General features: G+C 55.6%; 1 protein-coding gene across 8 annotated transcripts in view; it reads right to left on the bottom strand.

The window, feature by feature from the left end:
- XYLB (xylulokinase) overlaps positions 1–16,152 on the bottom strand; it is a 55,456-nt gene extending 39,304 nt beyond the window's left edge. For 4 of the 8 annotated variants that reach the window (XR_009183653.2, XM_058288776.1, XM_058288780.2 and 1 more), the window contains exons 1-10: positions 16,038–16,151; positions 15,011–15,093; positions 10,258–10,327; positions 9,139–9,219; positions 6,918–7,004; positions 6,312–6,440; positions 5,593–5,658; positions 4,280–4,352; positions 2,394–2,512; positions 641–722 (exon numbers count right to left, since the gene is read on the bottom strand). Coding sequence is in view for 7 of the 8 variants with exons in the window: in XM_058288776.1 (XP_058144759.1) it covers positions 641–722; positions 2,394–2,512; positions 4,280–4,352; positions 5,593–5,658; positions 6,312–6,440; positions 6,918–7,004; positions 9,139–9,219; positions 10,258–10,327; positions 15,011–15,093; positions 16,038–16,094 (847 nt within the window). In the remaining variant the exon portion in view is untranslated. Of the gene's footprint in view, positions 1–640; positions 723–2,393; positions 2,513–4,279; positions 4,353–5,592; positions 5,659–6,311; positions 6,441–6,917; positions 7,005–9,138; positions 9,220–10,257; positions 10,418–15,010; positions 15,094–16,037 lie in introns of all 8 variants that reach the window. The other 4 variants (XM_058288774.2, XM_071211978.1, XM_071211977.1 and 1 more) reach the window with 4 other exon arrangements.
- Between the last annotated feature and the right edge of the window lie 4,136 nt (positions 16,153–20,288).

The following is a 20,288-nucleotide window of genomic DNA, read 5'->3' as shown; positions in this document are numbered from 1 at the left end:
GTGGCCTGATAAGAGATAGGATGCCCAGTTAAACTTGAATTTCAGACAAACAATATTTGGGACATATGCTAAAAAACTAACCATTGTTTATGTGGAATGCAAATATTGCACGGAACATACTTAGGCCAAAAAAACACACGAAAACATATTCATTTCTCTGAAATGCAAGTTTAACTGGGTGTCCTACATTTTTATTTGCTAATTCTTATGCCCTAATTTGGTGGCGCATCAGGGAAAGGGCTGCTTTTCTGGGTGGGGCTGAGGGTAACAGGCCTCTTCAAGGCCTGTGACAGGCCCTCAAGGAGTGAGGTGTGGACCTCGGGATCCCTGGGGGAGAAGAGAAGGACAAAGACAGGCCAGAGGAGACGGATCACTGGGACTCCTCAGATGTGGCAATGAGGAAAAGTCCACCTACAGATCAAATATCAGGGCAGATGCAAAATCTGCCATCAGGAAGCCTGAGAAGCGGCTTCCTTGGGGCGAGACGGGCAGGGCTGCCGCTTTGACCTTGGTCAGTTCCACCTGGAGGGCAGACGTTAGGGCCACGGTGGGGCAGGTACAAGGGTCAGACTTAGGCCAGCCGTGGGGTGCGCTGCAGGAGGGATCCTCAAATGTCCAGCACGGCCCAGGCGGGACTCACCCGGGTTGTCCCCAGTGAAGGCCACCACTTGGCATCCGGGATGAAATCCATAGCGCCAGACATAGTACGAAGAAATGGCGCCCTGAGGAGAACAGGAAGCACAGTCGGTGGAGGGACATCCTCCGTGAGGTACGTCCTGAGGATGCACAGGGTCGCGGGGGTCGCGCCCTCAGCCTCGCACTCCTCTGCCTGCGGAAGTGAAGCCCCAGGCCCCTGGGCGAGGGCTCTCGAGGAGCCTGTGGTCACACGTTCTCTGCCTCGGGAGGCCGAGGAGCCGTGTGCAGGTGTGAAGTCGGGAAAGCGAGTCCGCCAGCCGCGACCATCCCAGCACCTCGAGGACCCGAGACTGCGCCTCGGGCGGCTGACCGACCACCCGCAGCCCGTTCCCGCTGGGAAGCTCCACATTCTGCATGGAGAATGAGGGAGAAGGAAACAAAGCCCTTTGAGATGACGCACCAGGTGCCCTCCCTCGTCCCAGCAGCTGGGTTAAGGCTCAGCAGAAGGGCAAGCGGGGACGTCACGAGCCAGGAGAGGCAAGCGGGAGGGGGCACGCAGGGCCGGCCCTCGGGGCCCTCAAGCGAGCCGAGGCCACCCCTGCACAGAGCTATCTTCTCTAGAAGGCAGAGCTCGGAAAATAAATCCTTTCCTTGACTTTACTTCAATCTGAAAGTTTAAAATAAAAATGGGATTTCCTGGTATCTAAAAAAAAAATCTTGCTCCATCCTGAAAAGTTTTCAGAATGAGAATAAGCCGCCTCCTGGGAAAATAACTGCCTTGGCCTCCGTTTCCTCAGAAAACAGAGCCTGAGACAAGGGCTTGGGTGCAGGGGCTCCATGGGGGCGGCCCCAGGAAACAGGCGCGGGTGCTGGGGGAGCGAGCAGGTGCCCGTCGCGTGGGCCTCAGGGTGCTCCTTCTCCTACTCCGCCACGTAGAGCTGCTCTGGCTGCGTCCGTGTCCGCTGGCGGGTCCCAGGGCAGGGCGCCTCTCCCCCACCTTCCCCGCTGGGACAGCCGAGGACAGGCTGTCTCAGCACACCAGGGTGGTCCCGGCCAGCGTGTGAGCGGGCGATTGGGTGGCACCACACCCATTAAGTATTTTTCAGACTAACCCTGAGACCAGGCACTAGCTAAGTACTTTGAATATTTAACATTTAGGCCACTCGGTGCACGCAGCAGCCCACGGTGCTCTTATCTTTCCCAATGCTCCAGATAGGGAAACCGAGGCACAGATGAACGTCCCAAGGGAGCAGGGGTAGAGCTGGACGCAGGGCACGGTCCCAGGCAGGCACTCAGGGCCCCCCACTGCGCCCTGCCAGGTTCACTGGCGTTTCGTTCTCCCCAGGTCTGCTGACAGTAAGCTTCAGCATGGGCCCTAGTTCAGATTATATAAACCCCAGAATTCAGTTACTACATTTCAATATTATAAACACTAGAATTTCAGAATTCTGTTCATCTTCCCCTTAGGTATGGAATGACCCAGAAACTATGCCTTCAATATTTTTTCCTACTCTAAAGGCTTCTAGTGAAATTCACCACAGCTGCCCCCCACGCAGCCACGAGCAGCAGTCTGCACCTGCACCGAGCACCTCTAGATGCAAGGCACTGAGCCAGACACTTTAATTTGATTTATGTCAAATACTTGTCTTACATGGAACTGAAAACCCCAAGTGTATAAATTCCTGAGCGTGTGTGTTGACTGTCCTGCTTCCCAGCAGCCACTGGCCCTGAATGAGCTGCTCTGGCAGGGGACCTACCACGGCTGCGCACGACGGCACAGGCGGGCCGAGCTTCTCCTCCAGACGAGGCGCACAGGCTCCAAGGCAGACCTGGGACCACACTTTGTCATGTATCTGCAGCAAATTCATTCCAGAACCTAAGAAGGAGACAAAGAGGAATATCTCAAGAAAGGACCGCCTGTGGCAACGCCAGATCAAGCAGCTTCTCCTGCAGTGCACACCCCCTGGGCTCACTCCTCGTGGGGTGTTTGCGGCAGGCCGACCGTTCTGGGACCACAGGACCAGAAACCAGCAGGGCTCCTGGCAGCCCACGGCCCCCTCCTCTCACAAACGCCGCAGCTGGCCTGAGTTTCTGCTGCTTTGTGACCTGCACCAACGTGCTGCCCCCATGTGTCCTGTGTGGCTCAAGGTGTCTGCTCAGAGGCAGCCCCGGCGCTGCACCCAGTCCATCACCTCTGCCTTGGAGGAGAGCTCCCAGACTCCTCCAGACCCTCGTGCCCACGGCCACGAGCAGCTGGCCAGACCAGCTGCGACCCCAAGGCTTCCCTGGGAAGAGGGGAGTGAGCCCAGGGGAGGGGGACGCAGCAGGGCTGGGCAGCTGGCGTCAGGTGCCTCTGTGAGCAGCCAGACAGCTGGTAAACTAGGGCGGCCTTGGGGACAGCGAGGGCAGCAGTGTGGAGGTGGAGGGACAGCCCCAGAGGGCCCCCTGGAGAGCCAGGGTGGCGAGGAGAGCACAGGCGGGCACGGTCCTGCCAGCCTGAATTCCACACGTTTCTTCTCCAACTTAGGAGTGATGCTAGGGGACCATGCCCGTCACCTTCCTCGCCCTGAAAACAGATGTCCAGCACTCAGCAGCCCCCAGCCGCATGGGCGAGCCCACAAGGCAGCCCCTGACCGCCGGGGGTGAGCCACAGGGCAGCCCCCAACCGCCGGGGGTGAGCCACATGGCAGCCCCCGACCGCCGCGGGTGAGCCCACGAGGCAGCCCTGACTACTGCAGGCGAGCCCACGAGGCAGCTCCCAGCCACCGTGGGGCGAGCCACAAGGCAGCCCCTGACTGCCGGGGGTGAGCCACAGGGCAGCCCCTGACCGCCGGGGGTGAGCCACAGGGCAACCCCCGACCGCCGCGGGCGAGCCCACGAGGCAGCCCTGACTACTGCAGGCAAGCCCACGAGGCAGCTCCCGGCCACCGTGGGGCGAGCCACAGGACAGCCCCCGACCACCACAGGCGAGCCCACAAGGCAGCCCCCGACTGCTGCGGGTGAGCCCACGAGGCAGCCCCCGACTGCCGCAGGTGAGCCCACGAGGCAGCCCCCGACCGCCGCGGCTGAGCCCACGAGGCTCAGCACTTTCAAGGTCCTTCCAAAGCCATGGTCTGGGTCTAGCCCTACCCAAGAGGTCCTTCATCTCCTGGAATTACACCCTTGTGCTGCCCCCTCCCACCTGTCCCAGGGTTTGTCTGTGACCAATCGACCACCGAGACTAGGGTGTAAAAGAACGCTGTGTCCGCTCAGCTTCTCTCCCTCATCGCTCACTTTGGGGGCTCCCAGCTGCCATGACGGGCACTAGGGGCACCGATGGCCCTATGGAGAGGCCCACGTGGTGCAGCACTAAGGCCTCTTGCCACCAGGCTAAGTGACCAGTCGAGCGTTAGGTTCCCGCAGCCTGGCTATCAGTCAGCTGGGCAGCATTCCCGACGCAGGCCTCAGGACAGTGTGAGGTTACAAACATTTGTGATCTTCCGCTGCTAAGGGTTAGGGGAATTTGTTAAGCAGCAAAAGAAGCTAATACACTCTCTTCCTGCAACAGATGGAAGGGCTGAACGGCTGCCCATGAGGGGGAGGCTGGTCCTGCCAGCATGTCCAGGCTGACGGATGGGCGCCCACCCCAGACCTGGAGGCTCACCATCGCTGTAGTCGACAGGAGAGTAAGACCCAAGGAAGAGGGAAGCAGCAAAGCTACTGACCAAGGAAATCCTCTGAAAGAGAAAGAGACACGGGGAGACGTGACACCCGACTCCCTTCCACGGGCCCTAAGCCACTGAATGCTTCTGACAGTTTTAAATTGTGGAGGGAGGCGGAAACCATGAGCAAGACGCCCACATCATGGTGGTGGCAGTATTCCAGTAGGAGTAAATACGAGGGGCTGGCCCCTCGGGAGAGCACTGCATGCTCCATAAGTTCTGACGGGCAATAAACTGCCGAGATCAATAAAGACAAAAAGCAAAAAGCCGGTGAAAAGGCCACACCCAGGGGAGCAGGTTTTCCTCCCGGAAGCCTTATCTGGGGGACATGCCGCCTGATGTCCTTCCTACCCTTCTGTGGTCTCACGGTGAACAGAGGGAGTGGGAGTGAGATCCTGGGGGCTAACAGGTGGATGTGGATGCGGCCCCAGAGCCCATGGAGTTGACTGGCGCTTTCCCTGTCAGCTGAGGGGCCAGCCCCTGGACCAAGAGAGAGGGCCAGCGCTCCGCGTCCCCCAGGCCAGGAGTGGACCAGTGCTCCACGTCCCCCAGGCCAGGAGAGGGCCAGCGTTCCATGACCCCCAGGCCAGGAGAGGGCCAGCGCTCCACGTCTCCCAGGCCAGGAGAGGGTCAGCACTGTGTGTCCCCCAGGCCAGGGGGAGAGGGCCAGTGCTCCGTGTCCCCCAGGCCAGGAGAGGGCCAGCGCTCTGTGACCCCCAGGACCACCCCTGCTCCCACACAGCTTGGGGTCTCTGCACCCAGAGCCTATGTTCACAGCTAATGGCTAGGGCTGCACTAAGGGACAAACTGCGCGCTAACTCCCAAGATGTTTCTAACTGCACCTGGGCGCAGAACCGCTGCTCCTGCGGCCGTCAGCACCAGCTCAGCCACCTGCACCCGCTGGGGTCCTGGGACCCGCTCTGGCAGAGGGCCAGAGCCTCAAACGGTCAGTGCCCGGTGGCCATCCTGCAGGAAACTGAGTGGACAGAGCCTAAGGGGCACTCCCAGGGAGTCGCTAGCTCCAGCCCTTCCTGCCCTTACCCTGAGCCCCACCCCCTCCGGCCATGAGGACCCGACTTCTCTTTCCCGCCTCCGCGGACACAGCCTGACAACAACAAAAACAGCAAATTCATCTTTAAAACGTCTGTTATTCAGTGTTTTCAGACGATGCATACTAAATGTATTTATGCCAAAAGTAAGCCTTATAAAGGAAATTCAACTGTGACTTTTAGCCAAAAATGATTCTTCAACCAACCTCTGTGTTTGAATAGGCCTCGGGGTTCTGCTGGTAAATCTTTGCAATTTGGTTTCCTGTAAAACGCTGGAAAAGGAATAAAAATTCTTAGAAACCTAAATCACACGTGGAACAAACGATCACCTCCCTAAAATGGGTTCTGTGTAGCACCCTCTAGGCATTAGCTGTGACACACAAGCTCGTAATAGGCCTGAATCTGGAAATGCTTGAGGCCGGCTGGACACACAGCCTACGGAGCCCAGCCTTGGAGTCCTCACGACGCTCTCGGCCTGCCGCGCTCAGGCGATCGTCGCTCTGCCGCAGGGGCACTGGGATGCACCGGGACAGCTCAGACCAGAGTCAACACCTGCCCATCACACAGCACCGTCACTGGTCTAACCACTGGCCCTGTGCAAGGCTTGGGGCTTTTCCCTCCACCTGATCTTTCCTTATTTCAGTGGCCCAGGAAGGCTGCTCCTATTCCCAAAATCTCTGCTCCAGGGAGGGCTGCGTGACCCGAGAAGGCCAGTTTGCCCAGCTTTGTACTAAGTGCTGTACATGCATTAATTGCTTTCAGTGTTAAAACAACTGAAAACGTGGGTCCTAATTTTATACCCCAGTTTACAGAAGATGAGCTGAGGGCACATTGTCACCCCACACACAGCAGCGTGTCGTGGGGGAACAGCTGCAGAGCCCTGGAGGGAACTGCCCACACACAGCCGCACGCGCCTGCTGCCCACCTCATAGGCGCGGGACCCTGTGAGGCGGCTGAGAGCCTGGGCCCCCCCGGCAGCGGCCTCCAGCCGGCGGCACTGGGCTGTGGTGCTGGAGTCCATCCACACCGGGCAGTCGGTGATGGAGAAACAGGCCTGGAGAAAAGACAAAGCCGCTAGCGTATGCTCCGCCTGCCAATGAGGGTGCCGTACTGGCGCCGGCAGTCAGTGCCCATTGCAGGCGGGCAGGTGCCTCTTCCCTGCCCAAACCCAGGCCTGGCCTGATGGAGCCTCTCCCCAGAACACCCGCAGCTGAAATATTCTTGGTGCCAAGAGCACCAAGCGCTGCAAAGATGCTAACTGTGGACACAAGAGGGCCACATCAGCAGCAAAGTGCAGGCTTTGCAGGGGCGCTGGGAGCCCAGATGCCAAACGCCACTCTCCCCGCAGCAGCGCCAGGGGCTTCGGGTACCAAGGGGAGATTCCACGTCGTGCCGGGCAGGAGGGGCCGGTGGTGCGGTCAGCATGGGAGCCTCTACGAGCCCTGCGGGGTGGGGCAGGGCTGGCGCTGGCAGACCACTGCCCAGGCCACCTTTCGCGCCTGGCTGCGTAAAAGCCGCAGGGCTCCGTTACCTGCAGCTGCTGGCCTAACGGGAGGTCTGGCGACAGGCTCGTCAGCACCTGGCTGGCTCCCGCCTTCCAGAACACACTTCCGTGTTGCTGTGAGGGAAAACCCAGTCATTTCAGGAGGCATGGAAGACCCGCCCACTCCCCCTGCTGCAGCTGGGTCAGGGCTCACTGCCTGCACGAGACTCGAGTTTCATGTCTGCAGAGCATGCAGGAGTCCCTCTATCCACCTCCACACGTGTAGGAAGGATCCGAGAGTTAGGGGTCCGGATTTTGGTGTCTTTTGTAAATTTGCATATAAATATATCACTCGCAGTATCACTGAAATCCACTCACTCGCTCACTCACTCATCCAATGAGCACCCAGGAGCAGGGGCCGGGCCCGGCTGGGAGAGCGGCAGGCGCACAGGCCGAGGACACCACCCTGTTCTTCAGAGCAGCGGCACTAGTCAGGGAAGGACTCGAAACCCTGCGGCGCGGCCGTGGGACAGTGACAGGCCATGGTGCAGGCGGGTGGGAGGGGACATGAGACTTGGGAGAAGATCCCCGGGGATGGTGCGGGTGGGGAGCCCAGGTGAGAGCGCCTGGCAGCCTGGGGCATTCCAAGCAGGGGGCTGGGCCTTGAAGTCCGTGCTCAGGAGGGTGGGATTTATCTTGGAGGTGGCAGAGGCCCTGGATGAGTGGGCAGTGACACGGCCAGGGCTGGGGGGTTACAGGGGCCAGGGGGGTCTTGGAGAAGGTACGCTGGAAGGTGGGGGGCTGGAGCAGGAGCCAGAATAAGTGACAGGCAACGGGGCAGTGAAGAGGTGGTAGATTTAAGAGACACGTACAACGCACAGGATGTGAGGGTGGGGAAGGTGGGGGAGTCGAGGAAGACACCGGTGTGCCCTGGGTGGGCAGGGAGGGTCCCCAAGAAGAACCCAGGGGGAGGGCCTGGGGAAGAGGCAGAGCTCAGTCCAGGGGAGGCAAGTTCTACACGTTCAGGGAGCACCCGGGGCAATGGGGGCCACAGAGGAGCTAGGGGGCAGGCGGGCAGCCAGGGGAGAGTGGGCAAGATGAGCCCGAGGCCTGGTCAGTGCCGCAAGGACAGAGCAACGCACTGCTGCTGGGTTTCAGGAAGGTGGCAGCGCTCTTCGGATGCGGTGAGCGACGCACTGCACACTGCGGGAGGGGCCCAGCACGGGGCTCTCACCAGCCCTGCGGCCTGCGGCAAGTGCCCAAGGCTTCCCTGAGTAAGCGGCAAGGATAAGAAACACAGCAGCTATGGGAAACGGACTTTGGCCCAGCGGTTAGGGCGTCCGTCTACCATATGGGAGGTCCACGGTTCAAACCCCGGGCCTCCTTGACCCGTGTGGAGCTGGCCATGCGCAGTGCTGATGCGCGCAAGGAGTGCCGTGCCACGCAAGGGTGTCCCCCGCGTGAGGGAGCCCCACGCGCAAGGAGTGCGCCCGTGAGGAAAGCCGCCCAGTGTGAAAAGAAAGAGCAGCCTGCCCAGGAATGGCGCTGCCCACACTTCCTGTGCCACTGACGACAACAGAAGCGGACAAAGAAACAAAAGCAGACAAAGAAACAAGACGCAACAAATAGACACCAAGAACAGACAACCAGGGGAGGGGGGGAAATTAAATAAATAAATAAATCTTTAAAAAAAAAAAAAGAAACACAGCAGCTAAAACGTAAAGAAAACCCAGTATGTAGGAGGCCCTCTGTGCCCAGCGCTCATGGAGACACCATGACAGCCGATGTGGAGGCGCTAGAAGGCCTGGATGTGCCCTGGGGCCCTGCCGGTAAACGAGAACCCTGGGCAGCTGCCCCTCCCCAGACGTGACACAGCAAGTGCTCCGTCGCTGTTATTAGTATATTTCTCGTGTTATAACTACTATCGTTATTCTGGAATTTCTTTCTTTGCTTTTATTTCCAGGAAATAGAAAAACAATTTCAGTGCCCCATAAGAGTCATAGAAAATTCATGCCAAGTGCTTCCTCCAGCCAAGCAGAGGACACCTCAGGCCCGTCCCCAAGCGTCCTCTTCCGTGCAATAAGCCTTAGTGGTTAAGACCTGTCTCAGATCCTTCTGGAAGGAGGTGAGTTCACACACACACACACACACACACAGCAAAACAGCTGAGGGGTTTTTGCTGACAACCGCGTGCATGCGGTCACGGTCAAACAGCCCCTTCCCTCCCGGGGCAGCTGCCCTCACGGGGCAGGGGGTGCTGTTGACAAACCTGGCCAGCCCCAGACACGGCCAGGACTTGAGAGAAGTCGAAGCCCGAAGCCTTCATCTTCTCTAAGACGATGTCCAGAGCCTGAGAAAACAAGCAGAACCCACCATGACTAAAACGAACCACTGTAATTAAGCAATTACACGAGCCTCAGAATTAAAACACAGCTGTCTGGGGCCAAGGATGAGGAGCCACAGATGACTCTGGATTTCTTAAGCTCCAGAATGAATTAAACCAATAGGCATCAATCCAATAAAAAGGTGAACTAGACCAAAAGTGTTTTAAATGAATGGAATCCTAAACCACCAACCCTGAAATTCTGCTCTTCAATTGTGAATTCCAAATATTCAAGAAGAGCAAAACTGAGGCAGCCCAGGTGTGGGCCCTGGGGTCCTCAGCCCACCACACTGAAGACGTGACCCCTGCCACGGTGGAAGGGGCACGGCTGGAGCTCCAGACATCTGGTGCCAGGAGCACAGGATGGCCGTTGCGGGGTGGCAGAGAGGGTGGCCATCCCCGGCCCCTGCACGCCCGCCGCCCGGCTGGAAGCTTTGGTGGTGAGAGCCACGCGGGGTGCTGGGCAGAGTCTGGCATTTCCTCCAAACATTCAGAGCAGGGAGTCAGACGTTAGACTCACCCCCACCTCGACCCTGCCCTGAGGGTGGAGGCCCCCCCAGTGCTCGGAAGGCTCTGCTCAGCCCAACTGTGGAGAGGGGCACAGCCAGGGCGGGTCTGGGCCAAGCCGGGAAGGGGTCCAGTCCCGGGGCTCCTGCCCAGGACCAGAGGCCACGCTGTCCCCACCCAAGCTGGGCCCCCTAAGTCAGGCCTTGGCTGAACAGGAGCCTTGGGACACCCAGACTCCGACACCTGCCTCTAAGCCCCCACACCCCTCTTCCGACTCAGCCCCCTCACGGGCACTGCTGCCAGCCTTTCTGGTGGAAATGCAGCGCCTCTGCCAGGGTTGGCTGACACCAAGTACGCAGCCCGGCTAGCCGGCAGAGTCCGCCCTCCCACCAGCCTCAACAGACGCTTTCAGGAGCTGCCCCCCCCCCCCCCCGGCTTCCCAGCACAGCGCCCCCGGGTGAGGTGAGGGACAGGGGAGGGGCAGCACCCTCTGCCTACCTGCACCCACATCAGGACGGGAGAGGTGACCGTCAGCCCGTCCTTGTGAATGTGCACACCGCCCCGAGTCCTGCGAGGAGAACCAGAGAAGGCGGACTGAGCTGGGAGCAAGCGGAGCCTTCCAGAGCTGGCAGGGCCCGGAGGCGCTTGGGACCTCCTGCTGAAAGGAGGGGAAGTGCTGGGTAAGAAGGAAGGAGAGGGAAGCCGTGGAATTGCCCAGAGTAGCCCAAAGGCAGTTCTCAGAAAGCACCAGCGGAATAAACTTTCCGAGTAACACGGGGCTCAGCCTGGATGCAGGGACGAAGCCGCTCAGTGCGGCCGCCACGAAGGGAAGGGGGAGAGCCAGGCGGGCTCAAAACCCTCTCGAGCCAGGGGTTGGCAGAGGTAGAGGAAGTGCAGCTCCAGGGAAGACGTCCAAGGCTCCCACAGCAGACCAAGAAGTTCCTGGATTGCAGGCCTGGGAGGCTACCCGGAAGCCCTTCCCCGCCCTCCCTGCCCTGTAAGACCCTCTTGCAAACAGCTGAGCCAATAAAATCCCACAGTCTGAGTAAGAGCTTAAGTCGAAGCGGGCTCAGAATCCATACCAAGGTACCCTTCGGGACTGAGGCTGGCGGCAGCTCTGACATCTTTAACATGCAGCTCGCAAGGCTGCCCTGGACACGCATGTCCAGCCAGACAGTGGAAGATGAGGGCAGGACAGCATGTGAGGTTTTACAGGTTAGGATCAATGAGGCATAGTCACTCCTGCCCATATTCCAATGGTCAAAACTTAGCCAATGGCAAGGAAGGCAAGGAGATAAGAGGGCAGCTGCACCCAGGAAGAGGAAATGGTCTGGGGGACAGCTGGCCAGGCTCTGCTACTCAACCTCATGTATAAGTGGAAAGATGAAAATAGAAATATTTAAAATATTTAGGTGCATCAGGCAGTTTCTGTCATGTTACAAACCACTTGAAAGCTTAGCGGCCTGAAGTTACTCAACTCACGCAGCTCAGCTCTGCTGGTCAGTCACTGGGCTCAGCTGGGCGTGCGCGGGCCTCTGGTCAGCTGACAGCCGGCCGGCGCTCAGCTGGAAGCTCTGTCATCCTCCAGCAGGCCAATCTGAGCTCGTTGTGGCAGTGGGCAGAGTCCCCAGTATGAGAGCAGGAGCCTGGAAAGCTTCTTGAGGCTTAGGTTTAGAAGTGGCACAATGTCACTTCTCCCATGTTCTACTGGTAAAAGTGAGTCACCAAGCCAGAGTGGGGAAACGACCCCACTTCTAGATGGGGCAGCTGCAAGCCCACTGCGAAGGGCCTGGGTACACGGAAGTGTGGAGAAGTATGCCTGTTTTTGTGATCTACCACAGTGCAAAATCGATGTCGATCTCACATGTTAAAACACGTGTGAAAAACTCAAAAAAGGACTTGAACAAATGGAAAGACATAGCATGTTCTTAGACACACCCAATATCAAAAAGGTGTCAATTCTTTACAGGTTAATTTATAAAGTTAATATGATCCCTATAAACATATTAGCAATTTTGCTCTCTGTAACCTCACAAGCTGATTTTAAAGTACCTATCAAAAAAGAACAAGGAAGAATATAGCCACAGAAACTCTGAAAAAGGAAAACAATCAGAGGAGACCAACAATTCCAGATACTTAAACATATTATAAAGCTCGAATAATCAAAATAACACGCTACTGGTTCATAAACAGACTCACCAACCAATGGAACAAAAGAAAAAGCCCAGAAACAGACCTAAAGGAGCATAGAAATTTAGCATATGATAAAGTTGGCATCTCAATTCACTAAGGTAAAGATAAACCTCTAATTATCCATGTGGTGCAGCAGTGCCCCAAAATGTATTCACCAAATGCAATGAGTCTTCCATGATGATGAAAGAGGTTGTTGATACGGGAGGAGTGGGGTGAGGGGGGTAGGGATACATGAGGACCTCATATTTTTTGAATGTAACATTTAAAAAAAATAAAGAAAAAATAAATTAATTAAAGATTAAAAAAAAAGATAAACCTCTAAAAATAAAGTGTTGATGCAACACTCTTTAGTTAATATTATGACTACCACCTGGCTTCTATTTCAATTCTTATTTAAGGTAACACCAAAGGGGGGGGGGTAAAAAAGGTGTTGAAACAACTAGATAATCATCTGGAAATATTTTAACATTAAAAAAAAGAATCCTTACTAGAACTAGATGAAAAGCATTGAAGTGAGAAAGTCCTTTTAATCTATGACACAAAATCTGGAAGCAAAAGAAAAGATTGAGAAATTTGGTGACATAAACATCTAAAACTTGTACGGGGCAACAAACAATAGCAAAAAACCATACACAAGTCGAGAGCAAACAAAAATCTGGGAAAATTTGCAATTCTTTTATCAACAGAGAGGTAATTTCCCCAATATATGAAGAACTTCTACAAATTGATAAGAAATAGACAGTAATAGAAAATAAATCAACAGAAAAACAGGCAAAGGACATGAAAAACAAATTCACAGAAAAATAAATTCAAGTAGCCCTTCAACATATGAAAAGATGCTCAATGTCATTATAAGAGAAATGCAAAGCAAATCTATACAGAGATAGGATTTTTCACTTATCATAGTAGCAAAGAACCAAAATACCTATTATTATATTGTGCTGGCAAGGTTGTCGGAAAACATGTATCGTTGGGGGGTGCAAATCAATACAATCCCTAAAGGAGTCAATTTTCCAAAATTATCAATATTTGCTCTTTGACCCCAACAATCTCACATAAAAAATTGATCTTACAGATAAATCTGCACATGTCTGCAATGAGATGTGTGGAGTTCACTGCATCATTTTTCATAACAGTAAAAGATTGCCCACAACCCCAATATCCTTCAACAGGAAACTTAATTACCCACTCTGTGGTACAACTACACAATGGAATACAAAGTATTTATAAAAGAGAATGAGGAATTATATGCCAATATGGAAAGAGAGCCAAGTTATTGTTCAGTGAGTAAGGCAAAAGTGTGTTTTCTGTGTAAGAAAGGGGGAAATGAGACTATTCATCCTTGCTTTTTTCCCATATAAAAGCACTTGAAGGACACACAACAAACTAACTCATGAAACACAAATTACCAATATCAGAAATGAAAGAGGGGCCAAGACTTCTGATCTCATGGACATCAAAGAATAATAAAAGAATACCACAAGCAATTCTGTGGCCACAAATTCCTTGAAAGAGTTTGTTGAATTCCTTGAAAGACACAAACTACCGAATCTCAAACATGAAGCCTGTGGGAATATAAAATATGAAAGCCAGGGAAGCGGATGTGGCTCAACAGATAGAGCGTCTCCCTACCACATGGGAGGTCCAGGGTTCAAATCCAGGGCCTCCTGAGCCACATGCAGTGCTGATGTGTGTAAGGAGTGCTGTGCCACACAGGGGTGTCCCCCGCATAGGGGAGCCCCACGTGCAAGGAGTGTGCCCTGTAAGGAGAGCCACCCAGTGCAAAAAAAGCACAGCCTGCCTAGGGTGGCACCACACACACGGAGAGCTGATGCAGCAAGATGATGCAACAAAAAGAGACACAGATTCCTGGTGCCACTGACAAAGAATGCAAATGGACACAGAAGAACACACAGTGAATGGACACAGAGAGCAGACAACTGGGAGGGTGGGGGGACAGGAAAGGGGGAGAAATAAATTAAAAATAAATCTTTAAAAAAATAAAATAAAATATGAAAGCCAGACGGCTTCAACCTCAGCATGGAGGAACCATGCCGGCTGGGGGTGCAGAGATGTTGGGTAGTGAGGTGCACCTAGCGCCAGCAAGGAAGCCTTCAATGAGGAGGTGACAGCTAAAAAAGATGCTTCCACCAGCCCCTCAAAGCCACCTCAGAGGCAACAACTGCAGTCACAAGCTTTCAGTGCCAGTTCCTGTCCCTCTCTACCACCCGTCCTGATGGTGGCCAGAGCCCTGTCCCTATTCTGCACCAACACCTGTCAATCTTGCCACCCAGCTCTCTCCAACTCACCTCACCTCACATGTGGGCAAACCTCAGTCCTCAGTGGCCTCCCCACATCCACTCGGGCCACACCCCCACCAGCTCTCCCACCACACCCAGAATCTTTTCAGATAAAACTGCCACCCCCCCGCCCACCCCGCAAGCCCTTCGGTGGCTGCCCGCAGCCCCTGGGCCACTTCTGCCCCTCCCTCTCTAGCCTCCACCCTTGGATCTGCTTTCCAGCCCCAACCACCTTCCTAAGCCCCAGGAAGCCCTGCCTGGCTCGTGCTCTGCCTTCTGCCTTCCCATTACCTGGCTAATCCCTCAGATCTCAGTTTAGGCAGGACTGCCTTGCCCCATCCCTGGCCCCATCCCCAAGCCTGGATCACATTCCTTTCTAACAAGCGCTTGGAGGAGTGAGTTCCTTTCCTTCAAAGGCCTGTCCTAAATTTATTGCTATTTTTTTTTGGTGGGATTCACTCAACAGAAAGCACTGGGAGAGCAAGGACCAAGGGTCTTTTTAGTTCATTATTAAATCCCAGCAACCAACACAGTGCCTGGCATAAACCTGATCTCAATCAGCACTTGTTACATGTATATATGAAGGAATGGATGAGGAAGGAGAGAGCAAATGAATGGGAGGAGAGCATTCCAGGCATAGGAAAAAGATTCTGAGGCTTCACTCCTTTACTTTGATGAAACTAGAACAGTGTGGTCTGTGACTGTAAAAGGTTGGGGGAAGACCCCAAGCCAAAGCCTCCTGCACAACAGGTACATACCCAAATTCTGGAAGGTCTCTGTCAAAACGCACACTTTCCTCATAGAAGACATTCAGATCTGCATCCACAGCAACAACTTTTACCTGGAAGGCATTAAAGAACGTGGCTAACGAGGGCCGCGAGTCACCAAGCTCAGCAGGGACCTTGAGGGGGCAACGGTGAGACCCGAGGCCCCGGCTGGGACACAAGCCCAGGCTGCCGCAGGAGGCGGGGGCTGGGCAGAAACACCCGTGGAGCTCGGGGAAGCTACCGCAAACGGCCAGAGCCACGGCCGCGGAGGCGGACAGGGAAAGGCCGAGAGGAAAGAGTAAGAAAGGGTCTCTGGGGGAATCGGTGGGCCTCATCGAGGTCCCCGTGGACGCGACCTCCCAGCTCAGGGCGCGGCTTCTCCTCTGGACAGATGGGGAAGCATCCAGCAAGGCGAACCCACTTGCCCAGGTACCACAGGGTGTTCGGGCGGGGACTGGCTGAGGCCGCGCCCCATAACCCACTTAGGGGAGGGGGTTTTAAGGCGTTCAGCCGCGTGTGCGCTTCTAAGGAAGGAGCCGCTCAGTGCCCTGGGAGCAGCAGGCTGACTCCGGCCGGTACGCGTCCTCTGACCCCGCACGCTGGAGCCAACCAAGGTCCCAGGCAGGGCAGAGTCCACCTGCGCTCTGCGCCCATTCCTCTCTTTCTGAGCGCTCAAGCGGTGACCTGGCTCCAGGCCCCTGGGAATGCAGGTGCGATTGTCGACCCGCCGGTCGCGCCTGCCTCTGTAGCTGACCTCCTTCAAGTTCCGGTCACTCGGTGCCCACACGGGGCTCAAACCTTGAGAGTCCCCGACTCCTCTGGGCATTCCCCGCCACGTGTCCGAGGGCCTCGCCGGGGGGCGCCAGGCGTTTCCGGGTGGGCCGCGGTGCAGGAGAGGACGCGGGCGGCACCGGCGCCTGAGCGGCTGCGCGCGGCGCAGGGGCCGCCGAGCTCCCCGCGAGCCCGAGAGCCGCGCCCGGGTCACCACCAGCCCGCCGCGTCGGGCGCCCGCGGGTACCTGCTGCGTGCTGAAGTCCCAGCCCAGGCAGCAGCGGCGGGACGCGTGCTCGGCCATGGCCGCGGAGGAGCCGCTGCGCGCCCGGCCCGACACCGCCCCTGCCTGCACCGCGGCCCGCCCCCCGGCCCGACACCGCCCGCGGCCCGCCCCCCGCGCCCTCCCTCCCCAGCCCGACACCGCCCCGGCCCGCCCCCCGGCCCGACACCGCCCCTGCCTGCACCACGGCCCGCCCCCCCGACCGGACACCGGCCCCCGACCGGACACCGCCCCTGGCGGGCACCGCGGCCAGACACAAACCACGGCCCGCCCCCCGGCTGGACACCGCCCCTCGGCTGGACACCGCCCCTGGCCTGCGCCACGGCCCCGCCCTTCCCCCTTGCCCCGCCCCCGGCCCCTCTCCCCGCCCCCGGCCGCGCGGGTTTGCCTCTGGCACCGCCTGCGGGGCGGGGAGGGGCGCGCGGCCGCCTCGGCTCGCGGCGGGTGGTGGGGTGTTGCCGGCAGCCCCCGCCCACCCACCCCCACGGTCCCGGTTTCACCGCTCGCGGCTGCTCTGTGCACCGACCTTTATCCAGCGCGGCCTGCCTGGGCCAGGGGCTGCAGCTGTAAGCCAGGCTGTGCCGCCGATGGCCCTGGCTCCAGAGCCCCCACCACTGTCTCTTGGGTACCGTCCACCAGCTGGTGGCCCGCGACTCACCGGGAAAGGTGCCCTGGCGTTGTAGGCCCGGGTCTGGCGGCCCAGCCTGACCTAGAGCATCCACGGTGCGCGCGGCGCTGGCGGGGCCACCCCACGTCTGCTTAAAATCAGCTCCTGGGGCCCCCGCCTGGTGATTTAATGGAGAAAGGGAGATGAGAACCAAAACCAGACCCGCGCGCTCTCTCTACGGCACTGGAACGTGGTCCCTGGCTTGGAACCCCTTCCCTTCCCGACCCTGGACTGATCTCTTCCCGGAGTCCCTGGCCGGGGACGTGGGGACACGCTCAGCCGCCAGCTCCCAGCCCTTCCCTGCTGCCCCACCCCCGCCCCTTTTCTACCTGGCCGTGTCTCCCACGGTTTCCATTCCACGGCCCAGGGGACGAGCAGGCCAGATGCTCTGGGGGCAGGAACTGTCCGTGCCAGGGCTCCCCCACCCCGGGAACTCAAGAATGCTCAGCACTCAGCGCAGCGTCTCCTCTCCAGCCCCAGTGGCTCTGCTGTCCGCTGACCCTGGCCCGAGCACGTGGCCTCCCTGGGATCAGGCAGGTGGGCTGTCTTCCCTGCTTTTTGGACCCTTGGTGCTGTATAAGTAATAACGTGGTCATTTCCTGACGGTTTCTGTTGTGCCTGAGGTTCCTGGACCTCGAATGTGGGAGGCGGGTGCTCAGCCACTGAGCCACATCCCTTCGCCAGGCTCACTATTGCCAAGGTCCGCTGAACTGTCTCTCACCCGCTGAACTGTCAGCTGCCTGGGGCCCAGCCAGGGTTCTCACTGCTGGACAAGGAGGTGCCAAGACATTCAGCTGCCTGGGGTCACAGCCACCAGAGTCACGGCACACTGTGACAAGAGCCAAACACTGGGTCCCAGGGAAGGAGTGAGTCTGTGGCCTGCTGAGCCTGTTTCATCTACACAAACATACAGGAAGTGAGGCAGGCTGGGTTAGGGAATACAAAGATGAACCTGGCACTTGGGAGAAAAACAGTCATGAGATACGTGGCCATGGAGACCCCTCAAGATGGCTGCAGGAAGAACCAGAATTCTCCATTTGGAAAAGGATTTTGTCTGGGATCAAGGAAAAGCCCCTGATATTCTCAAGTGCCTTTGCCATTACCCAGCCCCCCCCCTTGATGAGTGGGGTAACCAATAAAAACAGCAAAGAGCCGGGACTCCTCCCCTGAACTTTAACAGGGGCAGGGTAATTAATGGTTAAAAAAGCAAGCGTAGAAGTTAAATCGACCCCTGTTTTACCCATATTCCTGTTTTGCCTTTTCTCTCCCTACACACAGACTTTGGGATTTGAAATCTGTAATGGGGGTTTATAGTCTGCAAATCAGCCCTTTTTACCCCTTTTTAGCCCTTTTTCTCTCTCTGCCTGGACCAACCCGTAAGTATACCTGGGACCTATAATCTGTTATTTTCTCCCAATTTTCTTCTCTTATTTTCTTAATAAACTAAGCTGGCTTGTACTTAAAATTCTTCTTTTGTAACATAGCCAAATCTAGAGAAATCTGGGAAAAGAAAGTAGGAACTGTTGTTATTTCCATTTCTCAAAACTTTTTAATTGAGTTATGAAGCATAGTAGAATATATAGAGTGCACTAATCTTAAATTCTTGAAGACTTTCATTTAATATATGTACACATTTGTGTGAATAAAACAGAACATTTCTAGCACCCCGGAAGTTTCTCTCTGGATCCTGACCTGCCAACAACCCCCAAGGTAATCACTATTCTGAATTCTATCAGTATAGATTCATTTGAAGTTTGTATAAATTATCCTCATTTTACAGAATGAGAAGCTGAGGCATAGAGAATTTGGTTAACCTGGCCCAGTGGCCCAAAATCAGTGACAAAGCCAGGAAAGTTGGCTCCAGAAGCCATGTGTGTGGTCACCGCACATCGTCGTGGGCAGCCTTGAGCTCTGGCCTGCGGCAAAATCCCAAGTCTCCGGAAGGCCAAGACCACTGCCTCCTTCCCAAGCCACCTCACGGGGAGCCTTGTCTTGATCAGACGTGCACCTGCCCCAGCTGGGGGCCCATCCTTCTTTTGATGGAACAGCCCTGTCCCTGAGGCCCCAGCCCACACAAGGAGACTGTGCACTGTGGCCTGATATGTTAGTGTAGCCGGATCTTGTTGAGGTTCTGGACTGTGCTGCAGAAATGATTTTCAAGAGCTCGTCGGTGAGTTAGGCCAGTAATTTATTAAGGTAGGGAGGGAAGAGAAATGGGAGAAAATAACAGAGCAGGGGTCCCAGGTAGAGAGGAAGGGACTGAAAGTGATAGAGCGGGCTGGTTTACAGACAGCAATCCCGCATTATAGATTATAGATGCCCAGGTTTTACTTGCGTGGCAACCATGGCAGGGGGAAAATGGTGAGCGCAGGGCTCAGAGGGCAGGAACAGTGGTCCAAAGGTGAAAGTGCTCTTAGCCTTGCACCTGCCTTTTGAACCATTAATTATTCCACCCCTTTGCTAAAGGCAGGGAAGGAGTTCCAGCTGTTTACTGTTTTGACTGATTATTCCACCCATCAATCCCCCAGGAAGGCCCAATGATGAAGTCGTGGGGGAATATCTGGAGCTTCTCCTGGCTTCTGAAGGAAATCTTGTTCTGAATGGCAGAATCTCTTGTGGGGGGTCTTCCAGCAGCCATCTTGGGTTTTTGATGTCCACATGGACTTCTTGCCAGGTTCCAGATCCATCTGTTGATTCCCTATCTTACTAGCCGACCTCATTAGCAAGGAATAAAGACAAAAATCTTGTAGTGAGATCTTGTCTTCAAGTTGTGGATACCTCTTGAGTTACTCTCGCCTGCCTCCCCTCCCAAAAGGTGGAGGGGTGCACCCAGTGGTAGAGGGCAGTGGGGAAACCCTGGGGCAGAGCTGCCGGGCTGGATCCTCATGACCTAGGCTGGTTGCTGGCTTTTCAGGCTCTGGCTTTGAACCCGGCCTCCTACACAACCTACCAAGGAACCCTGCCCTGGACTAGTGGGTTCTTTTCTCCCAATGCGTCTTTAAAACCAATTCCTGAGATACTGGAAAAAGCATTTATTTAGTTGCACAAGCAAAAGAGTACAGTGGCCTCATGGCTCAAAACTGTCTCCCTGATCTTCAGAAATTCTAATATTTTATAACACTGGGGTGCGAATGAATAATTGGGCTGGAGTTGGACACATATTCTTTCCTTAATAAACATTAAGCGGCTGAACAGGACGTTCAGGGCTGGGCCCCAAACCAGGGGAGCCACAAAGTTACAATCATTATCAGAGATGAAGGATCTGGATTGGGGGTGTACAGAGCCTGTGAGAGACGCCTGTGGTACAAACCAACAGAAGAGCATTTCTTCAATTGGCTCAGTCTTTGATTTTTGAATCATTGATTTTTTGTTTGTTTTTAGAATAACAAAAAATATTTTACTAAAACCTAAGGTTTACAGAATACACACAAAATAGTCACAAGGTCCCCTTTTGAAAAGAGGATCCTACACCTGACAGCAAAGTCACAATGTTGTTACTGAGGGCTGTGACATTTGTTTAATATTCCCGTTTTGGTTCAAACAATCAA

Source organism: Dasypus novemcinctus, chromosome 26 (genome assembly GCF_030445035.2).
Source record: "Dasypus novemcinctus isolate mDasNov1 chromosome 26, mDasNov1.1.hap2, whole genome shotgun sequence".
Taxonomy (NCBI): Eukaryota; Metazoa; Chordata; class Mammalia; order Cingulata; family Dasypodidae; genus Dasypus; species Dasypus novemcinctus.
The sequence above is the reverse complement of the archived record's forward strand: the minus strand, read 5'-3'. Positions and strand labels throughout refer to the sequence as shown.